The sequence below is a fragment of the Lycorma delicatula genome, chromosome 2, assembly GCF_047948215.1.
Source record: "Lycorma delicatula isolate Av1 chromosome 2, ASM4794821v1, whole genome shotgun sequence".
In the NCBI taxonomy this organism is placed as follows: domain Eukaryota; kingdom Metazoa; phylum Arthropoda; class Insecta; order Hemiptera; family Fulgoridae; genus Lycorma; species Lycorma delicatula.
Window position 1 is genome coordinate 203,031,362 of NC_134456.1, and position 26,543 is coordinate 203,057,904.

At 31.4% G+C, this 26,543-nt stretch overlaps 1 protein-coding gene across 2 annotated transcripts in view; it reads left to right on the forward strand.

Annotated features, from left to right (window-relative positions):
• Nucleotides 1-26,543, forward strand: part of LOC142319584 (uncharacterized) — a 62,343-nt gene that overhangs the window by 13,957 nt on the left and 21,843 nt on the right. Inside the window, exons 1-3 of one of the 2 annotated variants that reach the window (XM_075357040.1) lie at nt 495-691; nt 5,673-5,857; nt 10,807-10,991. In XM_075357040.1, the coding sequence (XP_075213155.1) occupies nt 5,684-5,857; nt 10,807-10,991 (359 nt within the window). In that variant the 5' untranslated portion in view covers nt 495-691; nt 5,673-5,683. Of the gene's footprint in view, nt 1-494; nt 692-5,672; nt 5,858-10,806; nt 10,992-26,543 lie in introns of those variants that run through there. The other variant, XM_075357039.1, reaches the window with a different exon arrangement.

Genomic DNA, 26,543 nt, shown 5'->3' on the forward strand with positions numbered 1-26,543 from the left:
AGGCATTTTTATTTCTTATTAGTTTTTTAAAACCCTAAGTATGTGAACTAACATGGGCAAAAAATGAATTTTTTCAAACAGTAGATTTAACACAAGAAAGCGTTTAATGGAATACTGTTAAGACTATATAAAAGGGTTTGGCAATAGATCGCGGTGTAGCTACGACTTTTTAAAACTTTAGATAAAAAAAAAATAAAAAAAACAATTATTGAAAATATGAAATTATTAGAGAAATATACTATGCATTTAGATGTAGAAACACATTTTTTGTATGGGCAAATTTTTACGATGCGTTAAAACGGTGATGTTAAAGAATTTTTTTAATTTACTGGTATAAATGAACGTTTGAAATATCTTAATTTATGCCATTTAAGTAGTTATTTGTTGCTTAGAAAGATTATATATAATGTTAACATTGAAATAATATCTGAATATGAAAAAGTACTATTCCTTAATTAACGGGAGAAAAGAGAAATTTACATTGGAGACTTTGAATGTTGTCAACCTTATCTATTTTGAACGATTTGGCATGGCGATTAATCTTCCGTTGTGAAATACTTTAATTTTGTTATTGTGACTGTATTTTTTAATGTAAATTTCTTTACATATTTAACAATTTATGAATTATTTTCCTTAAAATACTTTATTATCAAATGGAAATTTCCCTTGATTATATTACAAAATATCAAATGTAAGTTAACCTATTTGTTTATTGTGGTATAAAAATTGAAATTTTCTTTGTTTTAGGAAACTTGTAAGAGTTACTAATGATTAAAATTTATATTTTAAACGACTGAATTACCTATGTGAATTTCATATTCTGTGTAATAATTAAATTCATTTTTTACAATCTTGAGCAAAATTATTCGAAATGAAATAAAGATATTTGTTTCTCACTTATGCTTATCCAGAACAATATGATTATTTTTATGAATGTGTATTATGATTATTAACAATAGTACAGTATAATAAATATTTCACTTACAACAATAATTAATTAGCCTATTGAAGCCTGTTAAATAAACTGTTTTGTAGAAAGAAATTATTTCAGTTGAAATATGTAAAATTTAAATCTTTTTATACTGTGTGGGGCATTTGTTAATGTTAATTAGTTAGTAAAAACACATAAGTATTTGTATGTTTGAAAAAAGTTAAAATCTTTCTGATAATTTTTATTTATATAACATTATGAATGATACAGAACATCATCCAGATTTATATAAAATAAATTTTAGATATTAAAATTTTCATCTTATGAAAATTATTATTTTAGGGACTGGGTATTGTTTTAAATTGAAAAAGCAGACTACAAATTTTTGGTCGAAATACCTAGGTGAATTTTTTTCTTCTGGTTAATAGATTTTCAGGCTGTGTGAATATTGAATCGGATAAAGAAAACGCAAAAGTTTTGATACTCTTCTTTAAAATTTTATGTTTTCCTGGGTGTTGTCAAATTTTTCCCACAGCTACAGAACTTTATCTTAAAGAAAGAGATATTTAAAAAGTAAGCTTACTTTTTTTTTATTAGTCGACCTGTAGTTGGCTAATTAGAGACTTTTTAATGTTATTTACAAATTATATCATATCTGGTTTATGTGATGACCAAAATAAATAAGTTTACATAAGTTGCAATTCAAACAAAATTGGGCATACAGTTTCAGTGTTACTTTTGAATTGTGTTGCTTTTTATGTTTTAAAATAAAAGTTCTGGTTTGAGTACAAATCTGATTGCACTAGTGATAGCCAGTGTTTGCAATCAATTACAGGCGTTGACATAGAAAACTGGATAGAAGTAGTTGCTTCAAGTTTAAAGCTTTAATTTACATTCAGGAAAGCAGCTTTCTGTGTTTTAAAGGAGAGTAGTGCTTTCAGGTGATGAAGGTAATTTATTTTAATAAAAGAATACCAGAGTGAAACTATTTTACAAGAAAACAGGATTTGGCCTCATTAATTGTGAAAGAAACAAGATGTAAGCATGACAGAGAATAAAAAAAATGCTTGTTTAAATATTTATCCTCTTTCCTTATAATCAGAATGTGCACGATTTTAAAAAGTTCCCAGATGATTCCACTTATTTATTGATTGGCATTTACTTTTATTAATTTTATAGCAGATCTAGGTTGTATCTCTAGTGTGACTGAGAAATTTTTCTCCCGATTGATTATGATAATTGGGAAGAATTGTAGAGATTGTGAAGGCCTCTGAAACTGTAGAAGCTATAAAGTCTTTATATGAGTAATTTAATCCAGTGTTTATTTTCAAACTGCCTTGTCAATTTTATGTGTAGGAGAGGGTCATTCAGAATGATGTTTATCACAAACTTTAGTCTTTTTTCATTTAACGTAATCCACTCATTTCTTCTTACATTTAATCCTTTCATAACTTTTTTTTGTCTTCAGTCATTTGACTGGTTTGATGCAGCTCTCCAAGATTCCCTATCTAGTGCTAGTCGTTTCATTTCAGTATACCCTCTACATACTACATCCCTAACAATTTGTTTTACATATTCCAAACGTGGCCTGCCTACACAATTTTTTCCCTCTACCTGTCCTTCCAATATTAAAGCGACTATTCCAGGATGCCTTAGTATGTGGCCTATAAGTCTGTCTCTTCTTTTAACTATATTTTTCCAAATGCTTCTTTCTTCATCTATTTGTTGCAATACCTCTTCATTTGTCACTTTATCCACCCATCTGATTTTTAACATTCTCCTATAGCACCACATTTCAAAAGCTTCTAAACTTTTCTTCTCAGATACTCTGATTGTCCAAGTTTCACTTCCATATAAAGCGACACTCCAAACATGTACTTTCAAAAATCTTTTCCTGACATTTAAATTAATTTTTGATGTAAACAAATTATATTTCTTACTGAAGGCTCGTTTTGCTTGTGCTATTTGGCATTTTATATCGCTCCTGCTTCGTCCATCTTCAGTAATTCTACTTCCCAAATAACAAAATTCTTCTACCTCCATAATCTTTTCTCCTCCTATTTTCACATTCAATGGTCCATCTTTGTTATTTCTACTACATTTCATTACTTTTGTTTTGTTCTTGTTTATTTTCATGTGATAGTTCTTGCGTAGGACTTCATCTATGCCGTTCATTGTTTCTTCTAAATCCTTTTACTCTCGGCTAGAATTACTATATAATCAGCAAATCGTAGCATCTTTATCTTTTCACCTTGTACTGTTACTCCGAATCTAAATTGTTCTTTAACATCATTAACTGCTAGTTCCATGTAAAGATTAAAAAGTAACGGAGATAGGGAACATCCTTGTCAGACTCCCTTTCGTATTACGGCTTCTTTCTTATGTTCTTCAATTATTACTGTTGCTGTTTGGTTCCTGTACATGTTAGCAATTGTTCTTCTATCTCTGTATTTGAACCCTAATTTTTTTAAAATGCTGAACATTTTATTCCAGTCTACGTTATCGAATGCCTTTTCTAGGTCTATAAATGCAAAGCATGTTGGTTTGTTTTTCTTTAATCTTCCTTCTACTATTAATCTGAGGCCTAAAATTGCTTCCCTTGTCCCTATACTTTTCCTGAAACCAAATTGGTCTTCTCCTAACACTTCTTCCACTCTCCTCTCAATTCTTCTGTATAGAATTCTAGTTAAGATTTTTTATGCATGACTAGTTAAACTAGTTAACTAGTTAAACTTTCATAACTAAATCATATAATTCATTTAATTTCAAGTTTATTTGTAATTTTCCTTGTTTATTTGGAGCAAAGTTTTCTTGCATTTAAAAACAAAATCATGTTTCAAATTAAGTTTTATTTTTCACATTCACAAAAATATAGTAACATATTTAGTCACAAAAATTACCTGAATCTGAAGTAACACAACAGGAGTCTAACTGAGCCTGCATTGTTGGTGGGAGGCCACCTGATCAAGTGTTATATATTAAGTTCTTTAATCTCTGGAGGGCCTACATTCATTGAACTAGTCATTCAGGATACAGTTTATGTTCAGCTGTTAATTTAGATTATATGTTTTAAAATTATCGTAGTTTATAGATTTTATATTATTTAGATAACAGCCTGCTGTATGTTTACCACATTGTAATTTGACCATTAAAACTTCTCATTTTGTAGTTTTTAGTTTGAAATTTGTCTCCTTTTTACATTTTTTCAAGGGAAAGTCAAATGAAAACCTTAAAGAGATTTTATTGTGTAATTTTTGAGTGCAAATGATATAAACTTAGATCAAATGTTTTGAAAATAGACTCAATTGCCTACCTCTTCAAAACTGGACTCCCATTGTATTTTTCAGTGGTCCAAAAAAATATTAAATTCTCTAGGGTAAGGTCTGGCAAGTACATCCCAACCCCAAAGGGCAAAGACACCCACCTTGTGATATTACCAGTCGCCACAACAACCCTCCGTTCCAAGCCCTGAGGGGCTTTACCGGAGGTCGTCTTTAGACCCTCTAACTGATTACATCTCACAGTCATCAGCCAGGCCTTGGTTGGAATGCCACCTGTATAAATGCCTCGGCAGACATTTGCATCAGTAAATACATATTAAATTTCGCCCTCACGTAGGCCTGAAACGGACATATTTACATCCAACCTAACATGATTCCCTGAAACTAACTAACTGAAACCACGGAAGCGCGGACTCCACGCCTAGTACAGATTTGACAACTATTCATGACTGTGAATGCCTCAGAAAATGAATGAGTTTAAAGTTAAATCAGTGCTACACTCATACCAATCAAAATTGTGTTTTACACAACACAACAGTCTTGGATAGTTGTAACAAATGATTGGACAGTATGGAATCAGCTATATTATCATGTTGCAACGAAACACCTTTACTTAGAAGACAACATTGTTTGGCTCAGTTGCAAGATGCAAGTGAATTTTAAGAAAAACTGCATACATTGCAAGAGTAACAATCACCCACCTACATATATCCAGTGCTCCAAGATTTCCTTTTGTCCACTGCAAAAGAGAGTCAGCATAAGCTTTCTCACTAATGATCATCTGAAGAAACTTCTTTTTTTTTTTTGATTATGCAATCAGTGCTTCTTGGTTTCTGGTTTGTGTTAGTAGGTCCTTGTATTATTTCCAGTGACATTTTATATAGAAGCCATATATCTTCTACTTCAAAATATTAAAAAATTTCCTCACATGCATCAACATTTCATTCTTTCAATTTACAAGCAGATGCTGTTGCACTTACCTTGTAAATACTTTATTGAATTGCATCATCATAATGAACTTCAATTTATCAATGGATTTTGTAAATTTCACCCTTTCATACCTTCAAAAAGAAATGACAGGTACATTGCTCCTTTTTGATAAGCTGCAAGTCGAGCCACTGCCTTAAAAAAAAGGTGCTTTGGCATCATGCTGTCATTTGTTAGCCTTGTACATGAAAGAAATGACAGGAACATTGTTCCTTTTTGGTAAGCTGCAAGTCGAGCCACTGCCTTAAAAAAAAGGTGCTTTGTCATCATGCTGTCATTTGTTAGCCACTCGTACATGAATATCATGGTCCTGTTAACTTAGTGGAGAAATATGCTAAAGATCTGAAACACTGAATACAGTGTTTCAGATCTTAAATTTTTTTTTTTTGACTCCCCCTTATTTACAAATTTGAACATTTCATTCTAAAAAGATTGATTATTGCATTTTTATAATTAAGTTTTCCCAACTATAGGTTTGGGCAAAATGCATGGAGCTCGCAGAGTAATATGTTTCTGCTTCTTAACAGCAGTCTTACCAACTATATTAGTAATAGTGCCTCTTTACCTACGTCATAGCGTTTATGCAGATGTTACATATGCTGTTGCTGAGTCTGATGTTCTAGAAATGGTTAATGGAGTGTCATCTATATTCTGTCAAGTGAGTATTTTATATCTTAGTTTTGTTTTTGTACTTGTTAAGTAAGTAAACTTAAGGATCCATGTATTCATTTCTGTCCAGCTGATTGTACAGTATTCCTTAAAGCTTAATATCTAATCCAATAATTGTGGAACTTTCAGTACAGTGATATCTCTTCTTGTTTGAGTTGATATAAGTTTAATTAACTCAGAATTCAGAATTTGGTTTAACTTGAGATATATTTGCTGATAAAAATCACTTTTTTTTACTCTTTAGTTCATTTAAAATTTTACTTAGCATGTGTATTTATTTACAATGTTAAGAAAAAATATGTTGAATAAACTCAGCATAGTTGACAAGTGTAAACAATATACAAAATGCATGCATTCACTTCCAAAATTCACTATTGGATGTATCCATTTTTTCTTCATTTCATTCAGTACACGACTTTGTGTAAAAACTTAGTGTTTTTTCTTCGTTTTTTTCTTTTTACCCATGAAGTAAAAATATTTTGATATTATACAATTTACAATTTTATTTATATTTTGCACTAGATTATTATTATTTGTTTGTTTGTTTGTTGTTGTTATTCTCAGATCCTTCTTAAACTTTAATAATTTTTTGTTATATGTTTTATCTGTTACTTCCACATTTTGAGTAAAGTTATCATTTTTAGAAAACGTGTACTTAATTTAATATTTACATAGTTATCTAAGTGGGAGTTAAGTAATTATGAAATTTGTTAAGGTGTGACACAAGATTGATGTATACAGTAATTTCTGTAAATGAACAAAAAATTATTTTAACTATCTGGAAATCATGTCATATTGACCATCATGTATAGATAAAATGTGGGTTGTTTTGAAATTGTACTGTAGGCTGTAAAAAATTATATATATCAAAGTGGGCAGCAAATTGGTGATTATCAAATAAGTTGGTTAACCTTCATCTGTAAATGTTTTAACTTATAATCCCCTTTTACATTTCTCCCATGGAACTCAAATATAGAACATAACAAATTATAACTACCCATAATTGTGCTAGAAGTTATATAGATTCTTATAAATGAGATGTATAGGAAAGCTAAGGTTGTATTAGTATAGTACAATTCGTGTTTAGAATAGACATTTCATAGCAATATACTACTATTTCCATGATTCAGTTGTGCAACAGACCCATTACTGTGAATTAATGTTTTTTAGGGAAAACAATTAGTTAGTAAGGTAGAAAGACAGGCAGACAATTGATACATCATTTTCATTCACATTTAACTTTTCTTTTCCCAGAATCTGTATTTTATTTTATGATGAAATCAATCAGTCTTCTGCTAACAGAAAAAACATAATGTTTATTAGTGTTTTATAATTAATCATATTAATATTTATTATTCAGTTTATGGATTTGATCTTTGAACTTGTTGTTAATTTATATTGCTTGTGTGACATAGTGAGGAGTTATTTTTAGCCAGGTACTTAGAACAATTCATAGAACATGCAATATGTATAAAAGGCTATCACAGATTTAACTTTGTGATAACGTTTGTAATAATTTACTCTGAACTTTAAACAGTGTAATCTATATATTGCTCTAACGGTTTAATAATTTACATACAAGTCTTTGTTGTCTAGATTATGAAACTTTAATAGAAATATTAATATTACAAAATTATATTTCTCACTTTTCTTTTCTGTGATCAATTCTGTATTAAGTTTAAAAAAAATTGTAACTGGTCTTTAAAAATGTATCTACTAGGACGGTTTAGAAAGTAACCTCTGTTTGGATAAAAAAAGAAACCTAATAGATAAAAATATTTTATTATATACATCAACTTAAAACTACAGTGTTGAACTATTTTTCAACATAGTTGCCATTTAAATTCAAGTGTTTGTCATAATGTTTCACTAATTTACAAACACCTTCATAAAATTCAGCAGATTTGTCATCATCGAAGTGCTGTGATACAAGCAGATACTGCAGCAGTCTACTGTGAAACTTTGGCAAGCCATTCAGAGCAAACATCATGGTATGCTGTCATCCACTGTTGTTTTTTTGCATGACAGTCCTCATCCTGAATCAAGAACTTCCCGCTTTTGATCATCCCCCTTATTACCTGGACTTGACAAAGAGTGATTTTTATCTCTTGACTCACATGAAGGCTTACGTCATACCACTTCAATGATGTGACAAACTTCAAAATGCTGTGAAAGTTTGGAATTTGCCTGGTACCTAGGTGACTGAATTTTATGATGGTGGTATTTGTAAATTTGTAAACCGTTATGACGAATGCTTGAATTTAAATGGCAACTATGTTAAAAGCTGTAGTTTTAAGCTTTATGTAATAAAATGTTTTTTATCTAAGCAGGTGTTTTATTTGTAGCCAAAAGGATGTTACTTTCTGAACTGCCCTCTTGTGTAAACATAAAAACTAAACTTTAATTTTAAAAACTAAGAAAATTTGGAACACAAATTTAATAACATACAGCTACAGTAAATATAAATGAAAAACCTTCTCTGCTATTGTGAGCATCGAAAAATGTAATATTGAAATTTCTAAAATCATTTCTGATTTTCCAAAACCTGTTGTTTCAGCTGTAAGTTCAACCAACCTTTTTTGGGATTTTGATTAAACTTTACTTAATCCAGTATTAATCTTGAGGATTTTTCTTAAACTGCTTAGAAGCTAAACCAATCAAAAATCGGTAAACTTTAATGTTCGTTCATTTGGGAAAAGAATTTTTTAACCATCTATTAGTTCAAGAGAAGGTTCAGTTTAGTTGATTGATGAAAATGAAAATATAGTATAATGTTTTTAAAAAAAAGTTGTATTGGAACTATTTTTACAACAATATTTAGTTCTAATTTTGAGCGTTCACAGTGTACTTTTTTTACAAAGATTTTAATTAAAATGGGTGTCTTAGGTAGAAGTGGAGTAGGTGGAGGAATGTATTAAATATGGGGTAAGGAAGATGAGGACATTTTTGATAATTGTAGTTTTATTGTTCAATTACATTATTTCCCTCTCCCCCTCCTACAGAGACAGGTAACCTCTATATATGCGCCTCTTTAGCTATATTAAGCCTAACTTTAGCTATAATATCCCTAACAATTTGTTTTACATTTTCAAAATTTTGCATGATTGGACAACTTTTCCCATCTACCTGTCCCTCCAATATCAAAACAACTATTCCAGGACGCCTTAAGTTGTGGCCCATAAGTCTGTCTCTTCTTTTAGCTATATTTTTCCAAATGCTTATTTCTTCATCAATTTGCCACACCTCTTCATTTGTCACTTTATGCACCCATCTGCTTTTTAACATTCTCCTATAGCACCACATTTCAAAAGCTTCTAATCTTTTCTTCTGAGGTACTTTTGATTGTCCAAGTTTCACTTGGACATATATTTTCAAAAATGTTTTCCTAGTGTTTAAATTCATTTTTGATGTAAGTAAATTATATTTCTGACTGAAAGCTTGTTTCGCTTATGCTATTTGGCTTTTTATATTGTTCCTGCTTTGTCATCTTTATTTCATCTACTGTATTTCTGCTACATTTCATTACTTTCAATTGTTCTTGCGTATGACTTCATCCATGCCATTCATTGTTTCTTCTAATTTTTTTTTTTACTCTCTGCTAGAATTACTTTATCAGCAAATTTTAGCATCTTCATCTTTTCACCTTATAATGTTACTCGGGATCTAGAATGTTATTTAACATTATTAACTGCTAGTTGATGTGTCAGGGATAGGGAACATCCTTGTCTGACTCCCTTTCTTATTACTGCTTCTTATGCTAGTCAATTATTACTGTTGCAGTTTGGTTCCTGTAAATGTTAGCAATTGTTCTATCTCTATACTTGAACCATAAATTTTTTGAAATGCTGAACATTTTATTTTAGTAAATGTTATCAAAAGCCTTTTTTAAGTCTATAAATGCCATGTATGTTGATTTGTTTTTATTTAATCTTCTTTCTACTATTAATTTGAGTGCTAAAATTGCTTCCCTTGTCACTATACTTTTCCTGAAACCAAATTGGTCTTATCCTACCACTTCTTCCACTCTCCTCTCAATTCTTCTGTGCAGAATTCTAGTTAAAATTTTTGATGCATGAATAGTTAAGCTAATTGTTCTTCACACTTATCTGCTCCTGCTTTCTTTGGTATCATGACCATAACACTCTTTTTGAAGTCTGACGGAACTTCCCCTTTTTTGTAAATATTGCACACGTATTTTGTATAATTTATCTATCATTTCCTCACCTGCTCTGCGCAGTAATTCTGCAGGTACCTTGTGTATCCCAAAAGCCATTCTTCCATTCAAATTTTCTATTAAATTCAGATCTCAGTATTGTACCTCCCTTTGCATGTTCTTCCTCTATAACACCAGTTTCTAATTCATTTCTTCCATATAATTCTTCAGTTAATGCCACCTATCTATCAATCATTTCTTTTGTATTATAAACCAGTGTACCATCTTTATTTAACATGTTAGATTTTAACTTATGTACCAAAAACTTCTCCTAACTTTCCTGTATGCTCTGTCTATTTCACCAATGATCATTTATCTTTCCACTTCTGAAGACTTTTCCTTAATCCATTCTTCTTTCACTAATTTGCACTTCCTGTTAATAGTGTTTATTAATTATCGATAGGTTCTGAGTAAGCAGAATGATAAACTTATATTAAAAATGTCTTTAATAGACATTTTACAAATTATTTAATTTGTAAAAATAACTGCTTTATTTTTATGAAAATAAAATTATTAGTTCATCTGTTATTCTATGAATGGTATTAGACAATGTATGAATCTTGTAACCCAAAGTGGTGGTTTGTTGCCGTTGTATAACATACTATAATTGCAAATGTTTACAAACATTAATATATTATGTGTCTGTGTTCGATCTCTAATCTTTTATGAATCTTATTCTTTGAAAAAAAAATTTTACATATTGTACAATTATGTTATGATTGTAGGCTCATTCATTAAAAATGAATTCAACCTTCAGTGCATTTCAAGTAAGTGGAGAACCAGAAATTTCTACTACAAGCAGAAAACATATCAGATTAAAAAAGAGTATGTCTCTTCCTGATGACACACTTGAATACTGGGGTTTCTTTTTACCAAAGGGCTCAACTGTCCATCTGTCTGTTTGTTCAAGGTAAGTTTTCTTTTGTACAAGGTCTGTTCAAAAAATAATTAAACCTTTTTAAAAAAAAAAAATTTGTTGAACTTATAATTAATCTCCTTCAAAAAGTTCCCTTCTCATGTGCACGCTTTTTGAAATAGCTTTCAGGACACTTTGTGAATTTTCTTGTGTGGTGTTTGGTCTTTGTCTCAAATCTCTGTTTTTTCATCCACAATTTTAATTTTTGAAGTAAAAAAATTCAATCGGGGAGTACACTGGGTAAGGGATGACACTGAGTGGATTTTTTGTAAAAAAAAAATCTTACAAATTAGCAGCAACACATTGTCATGAAGGAATTACAAATTTTCATTCTAAAGTTGAAGTCTGTTCTTTCTCGTATCTTGATATCTGATGACTTCTAAATACAGTGATTGATATTCTGCCATGCAAGTAGAAACTCACAAAGAAGAATGCCTTTGATGTTAAAAATGACTCAACTTCATGTTTGCATTTGAGTGAATTTTATAGAACTTTTTTGTCTTCTGTAATGGTTTTCCAACTATTACAACTGATACTTTACTTCTAATCATATCCTTACATCTGTGTTTTATCACTAATTATTATCGTTGAAAAGAATGTTTCTTTATCATTTGCTTGATTCGAGTTCCTGATAGTTCTTTACATGATGATTTAGCGTCATCTTCATTATATTCTTAAACACTTTTAAAATGTTTGAATCGCTTATAACAGTGTGTATGAGTCGGAAAGTCCTCCACATAAGTCTCTTGAATTATTTTTGTTTTGATAAAAGTTTTGCTCTGTTTAACACAAAATTTCACTGCAGTTCTCTCTTGTATAAGTCACTCATGACTAAAATTGCTAAAGAAACCTAAACAACATGTACTTTGAATGAACACTATGCAAAAACTAATTGTCAGACACAGGTTAGTAGAGGATTATTCATTAATATCTACACTACACAGTCCTTCCAACCACATGTCTCAGATTATTTATAAATACCAGTGAAAAAAGTTCAGTTATTCTTTTAACAGACCTCATATTAAACTTTTGTATCTTTTTATTATTGGCATATTTACTAGTGAGTGAATTTGTAATTGTAAAAAAAAATATCAACATCATAATCATCTTTGTGTGGATTTTTTATTTTTGGTTAATGATTTTGGACCTTCATCTACACATTTTAATGAATAAATGTATACAATTATATATATTAAACTTAGTTCTTTCTTCTTGTATTGGCGAACTTAGGACCATAATAAATATCTTAATAATTTTTCCTCTTTTGACTTCCTTTCTTCCCAATATCTCTTCATTCTTTCTCCATGATTTTCTTTTCTCTCTTCACTCCATTTGTAGTCATGCTTCTTTTTCAGTTTTTCCTGGAAACTGTTGTTTCCTAATATAATATTTCTAAATTTATTTACATTTAAGATTATTTTATGTGATATTTAGTTTTCTTCTTTAAACCTTCATTAAACCAGGTGCTGTGAGTTTTTTGATTATAGACAAAATTAAAAATTCTTTTAAAAAAATATTTTTTTTCCATTCTGAAAAGATGTTTAAAAAACAAAAAAACAGTCTTCTTTTTCTTTAAACATCTATAAGTATGTCATTAAATTTATATAAAGCTCTCATTTTTTCTAGTCCTTATTCTTTTAATATTCAATTTTTATTCTCTCAATACTTATTCTCTTCAATTTTAACTGACTAATATTTTCCTGTCTTTCTTCTCTAGCTCTTCCATGTCACTTGTCTTACTCAAACATAAACACTACAAGCCATATAAACATCCAGGTCTAATAACTGTATTATGAGTGTCATTCTATAATTAAACAGACAAATAGCTGTTCAGCAAAAATGGTTTACTAAATAAATTCAATTCTTTTTTCTACTCTACTTTTCCACATAATCCCTACCAACTTCTCTGCAATTGTCCCATCTTTTCACGAGTTCTTATCCCCTCAGCAAAGAATTCTTTACCTTGATCTTGAAGCCAGCTTTGTACTTTTTTTTTTACCTCTTCATTGTTGAATTTGATCCCACGCAAAGCTTCTTTTATTGGACCAAATATAAAAATTCAAAGGAGCAAGGTCAGGGGTGTAAGCAGGATGAGTTAGGAGCTCCTAACCATATGAGGTCGAGCATTGTCTTGAAAAAGAAACACACCTTTTTCCTCTGCCATCCCGGATATTTCCTCTTTAGTATAGGCTTGACTTTGTTGTCAATCCTGGCTGTTGATAGTGCGTTGTTCCTCCAAGTAAGCACAGAAAATCGGATCATAGGCACTCCAAAAGATGGTTAACATGACCTTGCCAGCTGATGGTTGCATTTCCTTGGAGTACGAGTCAAGAGAGAGTAGCTGGTTGGTGGACTCGGGACTTGACTGCGATAAAGCAGGCCATGGGCCGACTCAGGAGAGCCGCACAGCGTGCGCGTGATCCTGACCGGCACGAGGTCCTGTTTGCGGAGTATCGTCAGAAAAGGAACGAGTATTTTCATAGAATTAGGACTTTGAAGCGGGATTCCTGGCGCTCTTTTGTTCAAGAGCAGGGGAATAAAGACCCTTGGGGTGTTGTTTATCGAGTACTTGGTCACAAGCGGAAAAAGGACAATCTTCTGTCGGCTCTCTCGCCCCAAGACGGCGTTGTAGTTGAGAAAGATTGTGTTCTATCTTTTCTGATGGGCGATCTGCTCCCCGATGATACCGAGGTTGGTGAGACCTCGTATCAGCAGAGAGTTCGAGCGGCATTGTAGATTTCAACACAGACTCTCTGTCTTCAGTGATTACTGAGGCGGAAGTCCGCCAAGTAATCTGTAGCCTGGCTAGGAACAAAGTCCCCGGATGTGATGGTATTACGGTGGAACTCCTTGTTCGCACCCTGCCTGTAATTCTTGGCCCATTGACTAGGATGTTCAATAGGTGTTTATTCGCCGGCTTGCTGGAAGCGTGGTATTTTGAAGTTATTATTCAAAGGTGGCGACAAGGACCCCACCGTCAGTTCTTCTTACCGTCCTCTGACACTCTTGCCAGTTGTTGGAAAGGTTTTCGAGAAGGTACTTTACCTCCGCATCAATAGTAGGCTGACTTCGAATCACATGCTGATGGACGACCAGTATGACTTTAGACCTGGTAAGAGTACAGAGGAGGCAATTCTTAGGGTCCTGGATCTGGCTTCAGGCAGTGAGTACAAATATGTACTCTGTGTCTTCTTGGACATATCTGGGGCATTTAATAACTTGTGGTGGCCCTCTGTCTTGTTTCAATTGCAGAAGCGTGGTTGCACGCGGGATGAAATTAGGACTCTCTCGAGTTACTTCAGCAAAAGAACTGTTGTCCTTCGTGACGGCAGTTCGCAAGTAGGAAAGACCCTGTCAAAAGGATGTCCACAGGGCAGTGTATTAGGTCCACTCGTCTGGACCATCGAGTTTGACTCTCTCATGCGGCTACGTTTGCCCGGTGGCTGTCGCGTTGTGGCTTATGCTGACGATGGGCTGCTGTTGGTTGAGGGTGGTTCGCGTGCTGAGATTGAGCTCAGAGCGGCACAGGCATGTAGGGTTTTGCGGTTGTGGAGTCTTCAGCATAAGATGGTTTTCAGTGCGGAGAAAACCACTATGATGTTTTTGAAGGGCCATCTAGCTCCAACTCGGCATCCGCGGGTTGTGATGGACGGTCGTTCAGTTAGGTATGTCACTCTTCAGAAGTATCTGGGTGTTATCCTTGATGAGAAGCTTCTCTTCAAGGAGCACGTGGAGTATATGGCGAAGAAGGCAGTTGATGCTTTCTTCAGCGTCCGTAGAGTAGTCCATCCCGATTGGGGGTTGAATTTCCGTACCATGCTGATTCTTTACAAAGGTGTTTGCGAGGCCATTATGTTGTATGCTGCGCCCATCTGGGCTCATCGTTTGCGGTACCAATGTTATAGGGACATTCTATTACGAGCCCAGCGTCTTCTTTTATTAGCGGTTGTCGGCGGTTACAGGACTGTCTCGCGAGAGGCAGTAACTGTGATCGCAGGCATCAAACCTGTGGATATTTTAGCTACGTAACGTAGCCAGCTGTATGTTGCAAAGAAGCTGTATGTTGCCTTCTTACTTCAGGGCATATGCGTGAGATCGAAGACCAAGGTTTTGACTCTTGGCAAGATAGATGGAACGATTCCATGAAGTAGTTCTATCCAAAGAAATTTCAATCATGCTTAAAATATTAAATTAAATTGTGAAAAAGAAATAAATTCTTTTCAGAGTTAAAACTAACATTATTAGCCCTATGAAATACAGCCATCCCTAACATGGGAGACAGATGCAACTGGGTTTTAGGTTCTATTTGGTTCTGTTTTGGTGTTTTCCTACCTATCCTGCATATCTGCAGAGCTTTCCACTATCCATTATTTGAGAACGTGCATGGTAGAGGTCAGAAAAACCCCCATCTTTGCTCTTAATAGGCTTGTTATAAGTTACTTATGACTCGGTTAACTAAATTTTAGTATGTTTTGCAATACTCAGAGGTGGAGGAACCCATTTATGGGTGCTAAGGCAGTTTTGGGCTTGCTAACAGGTTCTGCAAGATGATATTTAGTGCGTATGTGTTCATGAGAACTACTGACTAATCCTCCCCTCTGGCTAACTACTGGAAACCGTTTATGTGGCATTACTTCAGGAAGGGGGAAACGCCCACATATACAATCAGTCACCATAAACACAACAGGAAACACCCAAACAAACAACACTCACCACAAAATGAAAACAAAAGTCACATACAGACAACAAATTAAGCCAAAAAGATTAACAACCACTTTCACAAACACCAAACATGCCAACAGATCAAAGAACAACTAAAACACACACACATCACACAGACAAAACTCAGGACATGCAAAACAGCAACAATAAAGCTACAAAAAATACCCAACAATACTGTCAAAACACAGTACTTACCAAATTGAGACTATCTTTCTCTGACGTAACAGCGAGAGATGCCATTGGGCACAAAGAACGAACTCCCTACGGCTTCATTGCATCAAGGTGATATCCAGATGCTCAAGAGACCCTAAGGCATTCAGCCGCAAGCCTGTCCAACCCGGCACCTTCCAACGTCTCCTTTCCTTTCAAGACTCTTCTGCTGCATATAGTTTCATCATCACCTTCATAGTGAAGTCTTCCACAGCTCTCTTCACCTTCCAACAGGATCCCTTGTATTTCATTAGGCAAGAACATACGATCACAACCTAGCACGTCTTAACATTTCCAAGCGATCCTGCGTGAAACGCAGGCACCAGAAATATATATGCTCTGGAGTCTCTTCTTCCATGCACTCTGGGCAAATGTCAGAGTGGTCCAAGTTAAACTTATAGAGATATGATCTACAGCCACCATGGCCCGCCAGGAACTGCATAAGACTTCCAGGCTTGGGCTAAGTCATGAGTCAGTTGTTTAATTATACCTGCATTGACTAGACTATTCCTATTATAAAGATATAATATGAAATATTAGACGTTCAAACCATCTAAATCAGATATGCCTGTCTTAATTTAATAAAGTAAAATGTTTAGAGTGACTTGATAAAATTTTAGTATCTGAGAAGCAATTGTATTTTTATTGTTTTAATTGGGAGTGACTGTTATATTCACAATTAAGTAAATTTTCACCACATATTTCTCGCTACTAATCAAGTTATATCCAGCATTATTTAATTTCACTGATATATGGGAGTTGACTTATTTCAATTTAATTTTGCGATTTAAAATTTATTCTTGATTAACAATTAAAAACAAGAATAGGAGTTCGGTTTTACAAGATAGGAACCTCAGCCACTAATTGGGCTTTTATGTCAATAAAAAGGATTGGAAACAAAGCCCCTTGGATGGTTCCTTGTAGGCACTCTGGAACAGTATCCCTTCCTATAAGCGTCTGCAAATAAGCAACTTTCCTACTAGCTTCCAGAAAATACTAACATGGTACCACAGGCAGAACCAAAGCAGTTAGTCTAACTCCCTTGGTAATTGTCTAAACCAGGAGGAATTGAGAGATAAGGAAATAAATGGGGAAGAGGAAAAGGACAATTAATTCACAGAGGGACTACCTCTGATCAGGTGATACACAGCCTTGTCCACATTTCACCCTCATCTTTTTATTTTAGGATATTATTCCCTAAGAAATTCCATGTGTTTTTAATTAAACCATTAATTTGTCATGCCTTTCCAAGGGTCTTATTTACACCATTTTTTTTTTTTTTTAATGATAGGTTAAAATAAAAACTGTTGTGAAAGTACTTATTAAGTAAACATATGTCAGATGCTGCCACCAAATACTCTTTATTGTATTTTATGCAGAAATGTGGGTTATGATGCTCTACCCTAAACATACTTTGTTTATTTAAGTAAATTGTACTTGACCAGATTTCCTTATGTTGCAATGAGGTATACAGTTTTATTAACAGTTGTCCATCCAATCGCATTAGACTTTCTTGTTCAAAAATGGATTTGTTTTCAATATATCTCTATCTGTCTTTCTTTTTACATGAAATCTTTTATTGGTAAATACATACTACAACTTATCTTTTCATTATTTCTTATTATTAAAATAATACAAAAAGGTTTAAATTATTGATTATTATCTTTACAAAATTGAACTAAAATTTAAGAAAATTATTTTTGTGAACCCGTCTTACAGACTTTACACATAATCATCTACAGTTATAAAATTTTATCAATTACAGTGGCAAAGTGAAACTTGATTCTTTTCTCGTTTTCTCCCTGTTTCTTTGCTGTCTCCCTCATTCCCTCATTGGTCAGAGAGATTCTCTGACTGCCAATCATAGTTTGTGTTTGAAAAAATGATGTCATTGTATAGACCTCTTTATATATAAGATTATTCACAGAGTTAATTTCTTTATAATATAAAAAATCTGACAACAAAGTTATAATACTTTCCTGGCATTGGTTATTTATTCTTGTATAATGGAAAAATAATTATACATGCAAAAAGTTACCTAAGATTTTTTTTGGGGTGGGGTGAATTTATGATTAAGTTTTATTGTAAAATTATCTGTATAGTTTAAATAAACCAAAAAAGATTTAAAAATTCAAAAAATTGTTTTGTTTTCTGCTCCCTGACCTTCAAAATCACCTTCCAAGAATTTTTTTTTGATTTTTCTATGTTTATTGTTAAATTTTCTATGTTAAATGGAAGAAACTAAAAAAAATCCACTAAAAAATGTACAACCAGTAAAAAGTTATCTAAGATTTCTTTTTTTTTATTGTTGTGGAGGGGGTGAATGATGAAATTTCATTGTAATATTGTTATTAAAAGTTTATTATTATTTTTTGGGGTTGCTTGCACCACTATTATTATGTCTAGGAAGACATTTAAAAAATGTGGTTAAAACTATAGTAAATAAAAAACTTTTTTCAATTTTTGGGGAAGGGGTAATAGTGAAATTTAAAAAAAAATGGTAAGATAAGCATGTACACATGTACTGAGATTAAAATAAAGTATGGTTATGTTTTCAAAATTTTGAGAAATTGATTACAAAATTTTACCAACAAATTGCCCCATATATATGTGAATCTCTATATAAAATTTCATCAAAATCAGTTAATCCAGTCAAAAGACACCAATGGACGTACATATTTAAGAACATTACCACCGTGTTTTTTCTTTATTAGAGTCCCTGGGTCATGAAACGTCAAGAAACGTCAGTCTATATCATATCAACCAGTGGGTGCTGCTGACATATGCTATTTTATTTTTATTTGTACTTTTTCTCTTTGTATGTATATCTGAGAGCACAAAACAATTTTTTTCATAATTTTATCATTAACACCTGGACTGCTAGCAGTCATTTTGTTTAAGAAGTTTTAAGTTTTTGTTTAAGAAGGGTTAGCAATAAGTTAAATAACTTTATTTATTAAAATATCAACTTGAAACAAAAACCATCTTATTCTAAATGAAACCATTTACAATTCGTGTTATAACTAAAAATTTGATAGGTTTTAAGGAAATAACCTAAAACTTAATTCGAAAATTGTGTTTCGATTAGAATGAATTAACGACTTCAGGAATTTTTTTTTCATAGAAACTATGAATTAAAATTTCAATATTTTTTTTCCCACAAAGTTGCAATAGTCTACTAGAGTCTGTAAAAATTTGAGACCTTTCACATTCATCCTTTATTTAAGTTTTATGAGCCTTCAAATATTGATATTTGGCCAAAATAGCTGATTTTGAAATTGGTATATGTCAAAAAGGATTGAATAAAAAGATCTGAAATATTCTCAAAATGCACTTCCAATAACTGGTAATTAGCATATAACATTTCATCATTGTGTTTTGTGCAGAAGTTTTTTTTTTTTTTTTTAATAGAGAAAATACAAAAAGTGTAATAAAAAGACAATGACACAGACATAACCAAGTTATTAAAATAAAACAAATATTGGGAAATTGAAGCTAGTAAACATTTAACAGCCTCTGGGACAAATTTGTTGTTCATAACAATTTATTATTTTTATTATTATTCATTATTGTTCACTTAGCCTAAAACACAACATGATCTAACACTAATTCTAAAATAAAATCATTTTATAAAATAGTCAAGTACAGTGCTTCTCCGAAACTGTTAATTTTGTTTTCTGTGTCCTCTCCATGTTCTTCTTCTTCTGAACTTTAGTTAATCTTGCTAGTTTCAGAGAAAATAATTTTATCTACAGCCTGAAATCCTTCTTCAGTTGCCAAATCACTATCAATACCCATGTAATCTTCAGCATGAACCAATGTTTGACCACTTCCTATACAACAGAAATTCAACTTCACACAGTATTGTTGTTGTACTGCGCAAAGTACATGTATCAGGAACATAATCATTATTGGTTTCATTGCAGAAAACAGCTTCTTTTAATGCATTTTTAACACAGTTATTTGTAATTTGTTTTTACGATGAAGAGAGCCACCTTACTGCATCCAGAACAGTTATGTGTCAGTTCTTGAACAGATGAACATGAATCCGTATTGGTGACTAGCAACTGCTGAATGTGTTTCCAATAATGAATTTTTATGATTTAATAACCCCCCTGACCCATTTTTTGAGTTACACTAGTTGTTTAGTTTTTTGTTAGAATAATTTCCAAGAGGGTGACACGACACATTGTCTAAAAACAGTAGAATATTTTATTTTCACTAAGCATTTTTTCATTTAAATTATTTAGCCATTTTTCCAAAGACTTTTTATTTGCATACCACTCCAGTGATAACTGAATGACATTTTTGAAACAACGAGGCTTCCAAGATTTACTTATCACCAATGGTTTAAGCAATGTGCCATCTGCAAAACCGCACACTGGAACAGTCTTTCTTTGGATTGTTTGTCTCCAATACACTTTTCATTTTTGAAACACAGTGTTTTGTTCAGTAAAGCTTGAAAAAATTAACCAGTTTCATCACAATTACCAATATATTTTGGTTCATAGCCTGCGGTTATTTCTTTAATTCTATTTTTCCAGTCTATAATTATTTCTTATGTCTACATCTTTTGTTTTTTGTTTAGAGTTGTGATTTTTTTATTGTTATTATGTCAACAAAAAAGAACAATATGGAGTGTTCTGTTGGTATATTTGTTAATGAAGTTTGTCAAAAAATTATTACTTTCCATTTTCTAAAGAGGTTTTTCAAGTAAGTGACCTACCTCCAAATGAACAAATATTGATCAAGTAGAGAGTTCATCAAAATACCACTTTTGTCAATACTGTAAAATTAAGTATGTAGAAAAATACAACCAGAAAAGCCTGCTGTAATTCTTACCAGTATAGTAACATAAACAGCCAGTAAAAAAAGTTTAAGAGAAATTCAGCTTGATTATCTTGAAAGGCCAAAACAATTTGAAGTTCTCTTGATCCCAGGCAAATCCCTTTGTCCTTCATGCTACAAAAAAATATTTACTGCTGCTGAGAATCACTCAAGACATGATAATGACTTTGCTAAGACTGATTCACTGAAGTTGTAGTTTCTTCTACCAGTAACTGTACTGGGTGTGAATATGATAAATTAATAGAAAAACTTAGAAAAATGTGCCTTTAAGTAGTAAAGAAGAAAAAATTGAAATAATTAGTTTGCTACCTGAGTCTTGGTCAAGGAAAAAATTTTTGATGATTTTAATGTAACATTATTTGGTACAACTTTAAAGAAATTTAGTGAAACCTCAGGGAATTCTTCCTGATTTGACCAAAAAAGCGGGCAATCCTTTGAGTGAGGAGGTTGTTAATGCTGTGATAGCATTCTATCAAGAAGATGAGAATAACAGGGTCTATCTAAGAAAGAAAGATTGTGTTTCTGTTTCTAATAAAAAGTATAAGCAAAAGAGGTTGCTTTTATTAACACTAAATGAGTTGTTTGTACAGTTCAAACAGCAATTTCTTCAGTACATAATTGGGTGCTCTTCATTTTTTGCTTTGAGAAATAAATGGTGTGTGTTGCCAGGAGCTGTGGGTGCGCACAATGTATCCATATGTAAACATCACCAGAATGTGAAACTTACGACTGAAGGCTTGAAAATAAATCTGAACTTTAAAAACTTACTGGATTTTATGGCCTGTAATACTGAAAAAGAAACTTATATATTTGATGAATGCACATCATGTCCAGGACTTGAGCTATTAAATGAACTAAAAGACATACCACATGAAATATCATTTAAGACAATCGATTAGCACTGATAGAGATAACTTGATCACTGAAGTTTTACGTTTGGAAGAAATTTTTGAAGTTCTAATGGAGAAGCTATTATCTCTAAAGTTCAGTCAAAGTACTTAAAAGATCTGACAGATTCAATGGCAACCAAAGAAGTCTGAATAGCTCTGGGCAACTTTGCTGAGAATTTCACCTTCATCATTCAAAAAGAAATCCAAAGCTACCATTGGAGTAATCCCCAAGTTACCTTGCACCCTTTTCTGTATTATTATGTAAGTAATGGTGAAATTTGTCGCCAAAGCCTTTGTGTTATAAGTGACTGCTTAGACCATAGTACCATAGCTGTGCACTGTTTTCAAAAACATTTGACCAAATATGTCAAAAAAACTGCTCCTTCAGTTAAAACAATTATTTATTTTACCGATGGAGCTGGCAGTCAGTATAAAAACAAAAAAAAACTTTTTGAATCTTTGCAGTCACTTCAAAAATTTTGTCTTGAAGCAGAATGGAATTTTTTTGCTACATCTCACAGAAAGAATGCCTATGAGGGTAGTGGAGGGTTTGTTTTGATTAAATTAAAGGGATTGCCCATGTATTAGTACCTTTAGAAGAAGTAGAATCAAATGAAGCAAAACTGAGTCAAAGATTTAAAACCTGTCAAAAGGTTCCAGAAACTAGAACATGTCACAAGTTTGTTCCAAAAATCCTAGCACAGTATGGTTTATGTACACTAAAAAAGTAACACTTACATTGACCGTAGTGTTTCTGTTGTACCATATTTTGAAACCGGGTCTTTCAAAATAAATGACATTGTAGTATGTGTTTATGATCGTAACTGGTGGATTGGCGAAGTTAAAGATGGGAGTTTGGAAAACGGTGACTTGATTCATTTCTACCATCCACACAGTTTTCAAACATCATTCAAAATTTCAAAAACTGATAGAGTGTGGGTACCAGTGACAAAGATTTTGAGGAAGTTATCACAAATGGAATTGTTTACAGCTATGTTAGGTCAAGGCTACAAGGGTAGCCGACAAATTATCTCAAGAAATACTACACTCAACACAGTGGTTTCTCTTGGACAGCTGCAATAAAGTTCTTTTTATCATAACCCCGAAGGAAATATACTCTTACTTTATTATTGTAGAATATATTAGTCCTACTAAGTAAGTTGGATTAGTTTTACTAAGTTGCAGTAGTTGTGTTAAAATTAAAAATTTTTTTAACTCAATTTCTAGTTAAAACTCGATGAAATTTTATATGCTAATTACCAGCTATTAGAAGTATATTTTGAGAAAATTTCAGATTTTTATGTTCAGTCGTTTTTGAGATATGCCAATTTGAAAATCAGCTATTTTGGCCAAATATCAATATTTGAAGGCTCGTAAAACCTAAAGGATGAATGTGAAAAGTCTCAAATTGTTACAGTGTAGTAGACTATTACAACTTTATGGAGGAAAAATATTAAAGTTGTATTTTCATACTTTCTGTGAAAAAAGTTCCCAAAGTCATTAATTTATTCTAATCGAAACAGTTTTCTAATTAAGTTTTAGGTTATTTCCTCAAAACCTATCAAATTTTTGGTCATACCATGAATTGCAGATTGTTTCATTTAGAATAAGATTGTTTGCGTTTCAAGTTAATTTCGTAAATAAAAAAGTTTTTATTTAACTTTTGAAAATGCCAAAAAAGGCAATCTTCTAAAACAAAATGGCTGCTAGCAGCCTGGGTGTTAATGATAAAATTGTGAAAAAATTGTTTTATGTTCTCAGATATAGACACAAACAGAAAATGTACAAATAAAAATAAAATATGTCAGCAACAAATTATTTTGTTATTTGTTGATTTCATTAATTTGTTTTACAAGTTATAAATCCAGTTAATTCTTTTAAAATGAAAATTATTGCTTACAATTGGATGGAAAGACATTTTGAAATTGATGTCTTATCTACAAATATCATTCAATAAGCTGTTACTGTTGTAACATTCCTGAAATATGACATTTATAACCATTGAGTTTAATATAATACAGCAATACTTTTGCTATTACACACACACACACACACACACACACACACACACACACACATATATATATATATATATGACTGAAATTAATCATTCGAAGATTCATATTATTCCTCTCTACTATTAAATTATATTAAATAAACCATCTAGTACAGAATATTAAGGTAAGATATATCTTACCTTAATTTCTCATGAAAGTACCTTTGTGGGATCGTACATCCTTAGTCATGGTTGAAATAATTCTGTTATTGCATAATAAAGATTTAAAAATAAAAATACTATGAAAATTGCATATTAATTTACACTAGTGCTGCTATCTGTTGCAGTTTTTAAGATTGTCTCTCTCAAACACTGCCTGATGGTTTATCAAATTGAAATTTTGTTTGTTTTTTAAATGTAACATTTTTCTAATTTATTTATAACATTATATATATATATATATATATATATAATATTATTTTATAATATTATATCATAAACAGAATGTTTATTGTTTATTAGATGATCTGCCATATTAGATGAACCTACTTTATTGTTTTTATAATGTTCAAGAAATGTAATTTTAAAGGATATATTTGATTTTCCTGTATATAAATCCCACCAGAATCATTACATTTAATTTTATAAATTTCACACAGATTGTTTGTTTTATTATTATTTTTGTTTTTAAATATTCAGTTGTGTGGTTATTAGGTTTGTTTGCCGGTTTAAATATTTCTTTAGTGTAAGTTCTAGTAATGTTTTCAGTGATATTATTGTATAAATACTTTACAAGTTGACAAAGAGTAAGTTCATATTCATAAAGGAGTGCAGCACTGTTGTTTTGTTTGGCTGTAGACGGAGATGGAATTATAACACAACAGTACAGTCTGGTCTTAGTCTTACTGAATAAAGTGACATGCTTGTCAATCCATTCTAAACAACAAATGTTTTCCATTTAAAATAGGTTACTTTATTTCATTTGTTTTTATAACGCTTAACATGTCTGCAAATTACATAATACTTATAACTACACACCTATTTTAAAATTTACCCATAATTCTATTACTCACTCTTATCTGTTCATTATATCATACTTAAACCAAAACAATTGATGTAAGAAATTTATTCTTTATTAACATGTATATACTTTTTTTAGTACAGTATTTTTTCGTCATGCTTGTGTTTTAAAGGACATTGTCTAAGAAAACAATTGCTCTAATTGCAGAATAACTGGGCAAAAGATAAAATTCATTATTTATACAAAAATAGCCATAATTAAGCAGAAGAAGAACCAATGTTTTATTATTGAATATTGAAATTAAAATTATATCAGTAATCATTAATATGAAGTTAATATAAGTAAAGCCTAATAAATAATATAATGTGTAACACTATCATAATATGCATCTGCATCCATACGCACAGACAATTATGTTTAAAACAGCAATCTAATCTCACTGCAGAAGCACACCTATTTTAAAATTTACCCATAATTCTATTACTCACTCTTATCTGTTCATTATATCATACTTAAACCAAAACAATTGATGTAAGAAATTTATTCTTTATTAACATGTATATACTTTTTTTAGTACAGTATTTTTTCGTCATGCTTGTGTTTTAAAGGACATTGTCTAAGAAAACAATTGCTCTAATTGCAAAATAACTGGGCAAAAGATAAAATTCATTATTTATACAAAAATAGCCATAATTAAGCAGAAGAAGAACCAATGTTTTATTATTGAATATTGAAATTAAAATTATATCAGTAATCATTAATATGAAGTTAATATAAGTAAAGCCTAATAAATAATATAATGTGTAACACTATCATAATATGCATCTGCATCCATACGCACAGACAATTATGTTTAAAACAGCAATCTAATCTCACTGCAGAAGTTGCAATACTTTACTAATACTACTAGAATGTGACTTATACAGCAGTAGTTCGTAAACTCACCGAATGAACTTCTTTTTATTGACTAAGTGTATATATATATACATATATATTTGTTTCACTCTTTTGTATCTTATGCATTGGTTATAAGATAGTTATTTTGTTGTTGTGTTTTGATGGTTATTTTTTATAAATATAGTATCATATCCATTCTCAATTACTGTACATTTTACAATGTTCATATTTCATTATTTACCTTTACTTTATTATGTGTGTAGTTGATTGTTCTATTAATCATCTATATAAATAAAAGACAATTTTCATTTTGCGTGTGCCCTAATAACTCAAAAACTACTTGACCAATTTCACTGAAAATTTCCCAATTTATTACTTTTTGCCCTGGCAGTGTTTACATGTTATTAGTTCCATATATTTGTTAGTCTGGCATGAGATATTTGTTATGTATAAGAATCGCAAAAAATTTCATATATCCCAGAGCATTGCAATGATTTTGATTTATTTAATTGTAATACAATATTGAATTGATATTGTACATTTTATTATTTTTGTATTATAATATTGTCAAATATAATACAAAATTTATTTAATTCATACACCCAAATTTAGCAATAACAAAGCATTGACGGATCCTTAATAAAAAATAAATTTAAAAGTAACCAAGAAGATCCAAAATTTAGTAAAGGTTTCATCACTATTAGAAAAAATATAAGTCAACAAAGCTCTTTTGAATTTAATAACTAATATACACTGTGGCATTTCTACTATCAGCGATTATGTCAGAAATATAAATATTTACAGAATTTTTAGAGTAAATTAGTACAAGGCATCACTCAAACATATAAAGTTTAAATATGGATATAGTATGTTGATGATATTCTCATTATATATATCCCGGTAATAAACAATGAACATTTAATAATATTAAATTAAATTCTTATCTTCTAGAGCGAATTGAA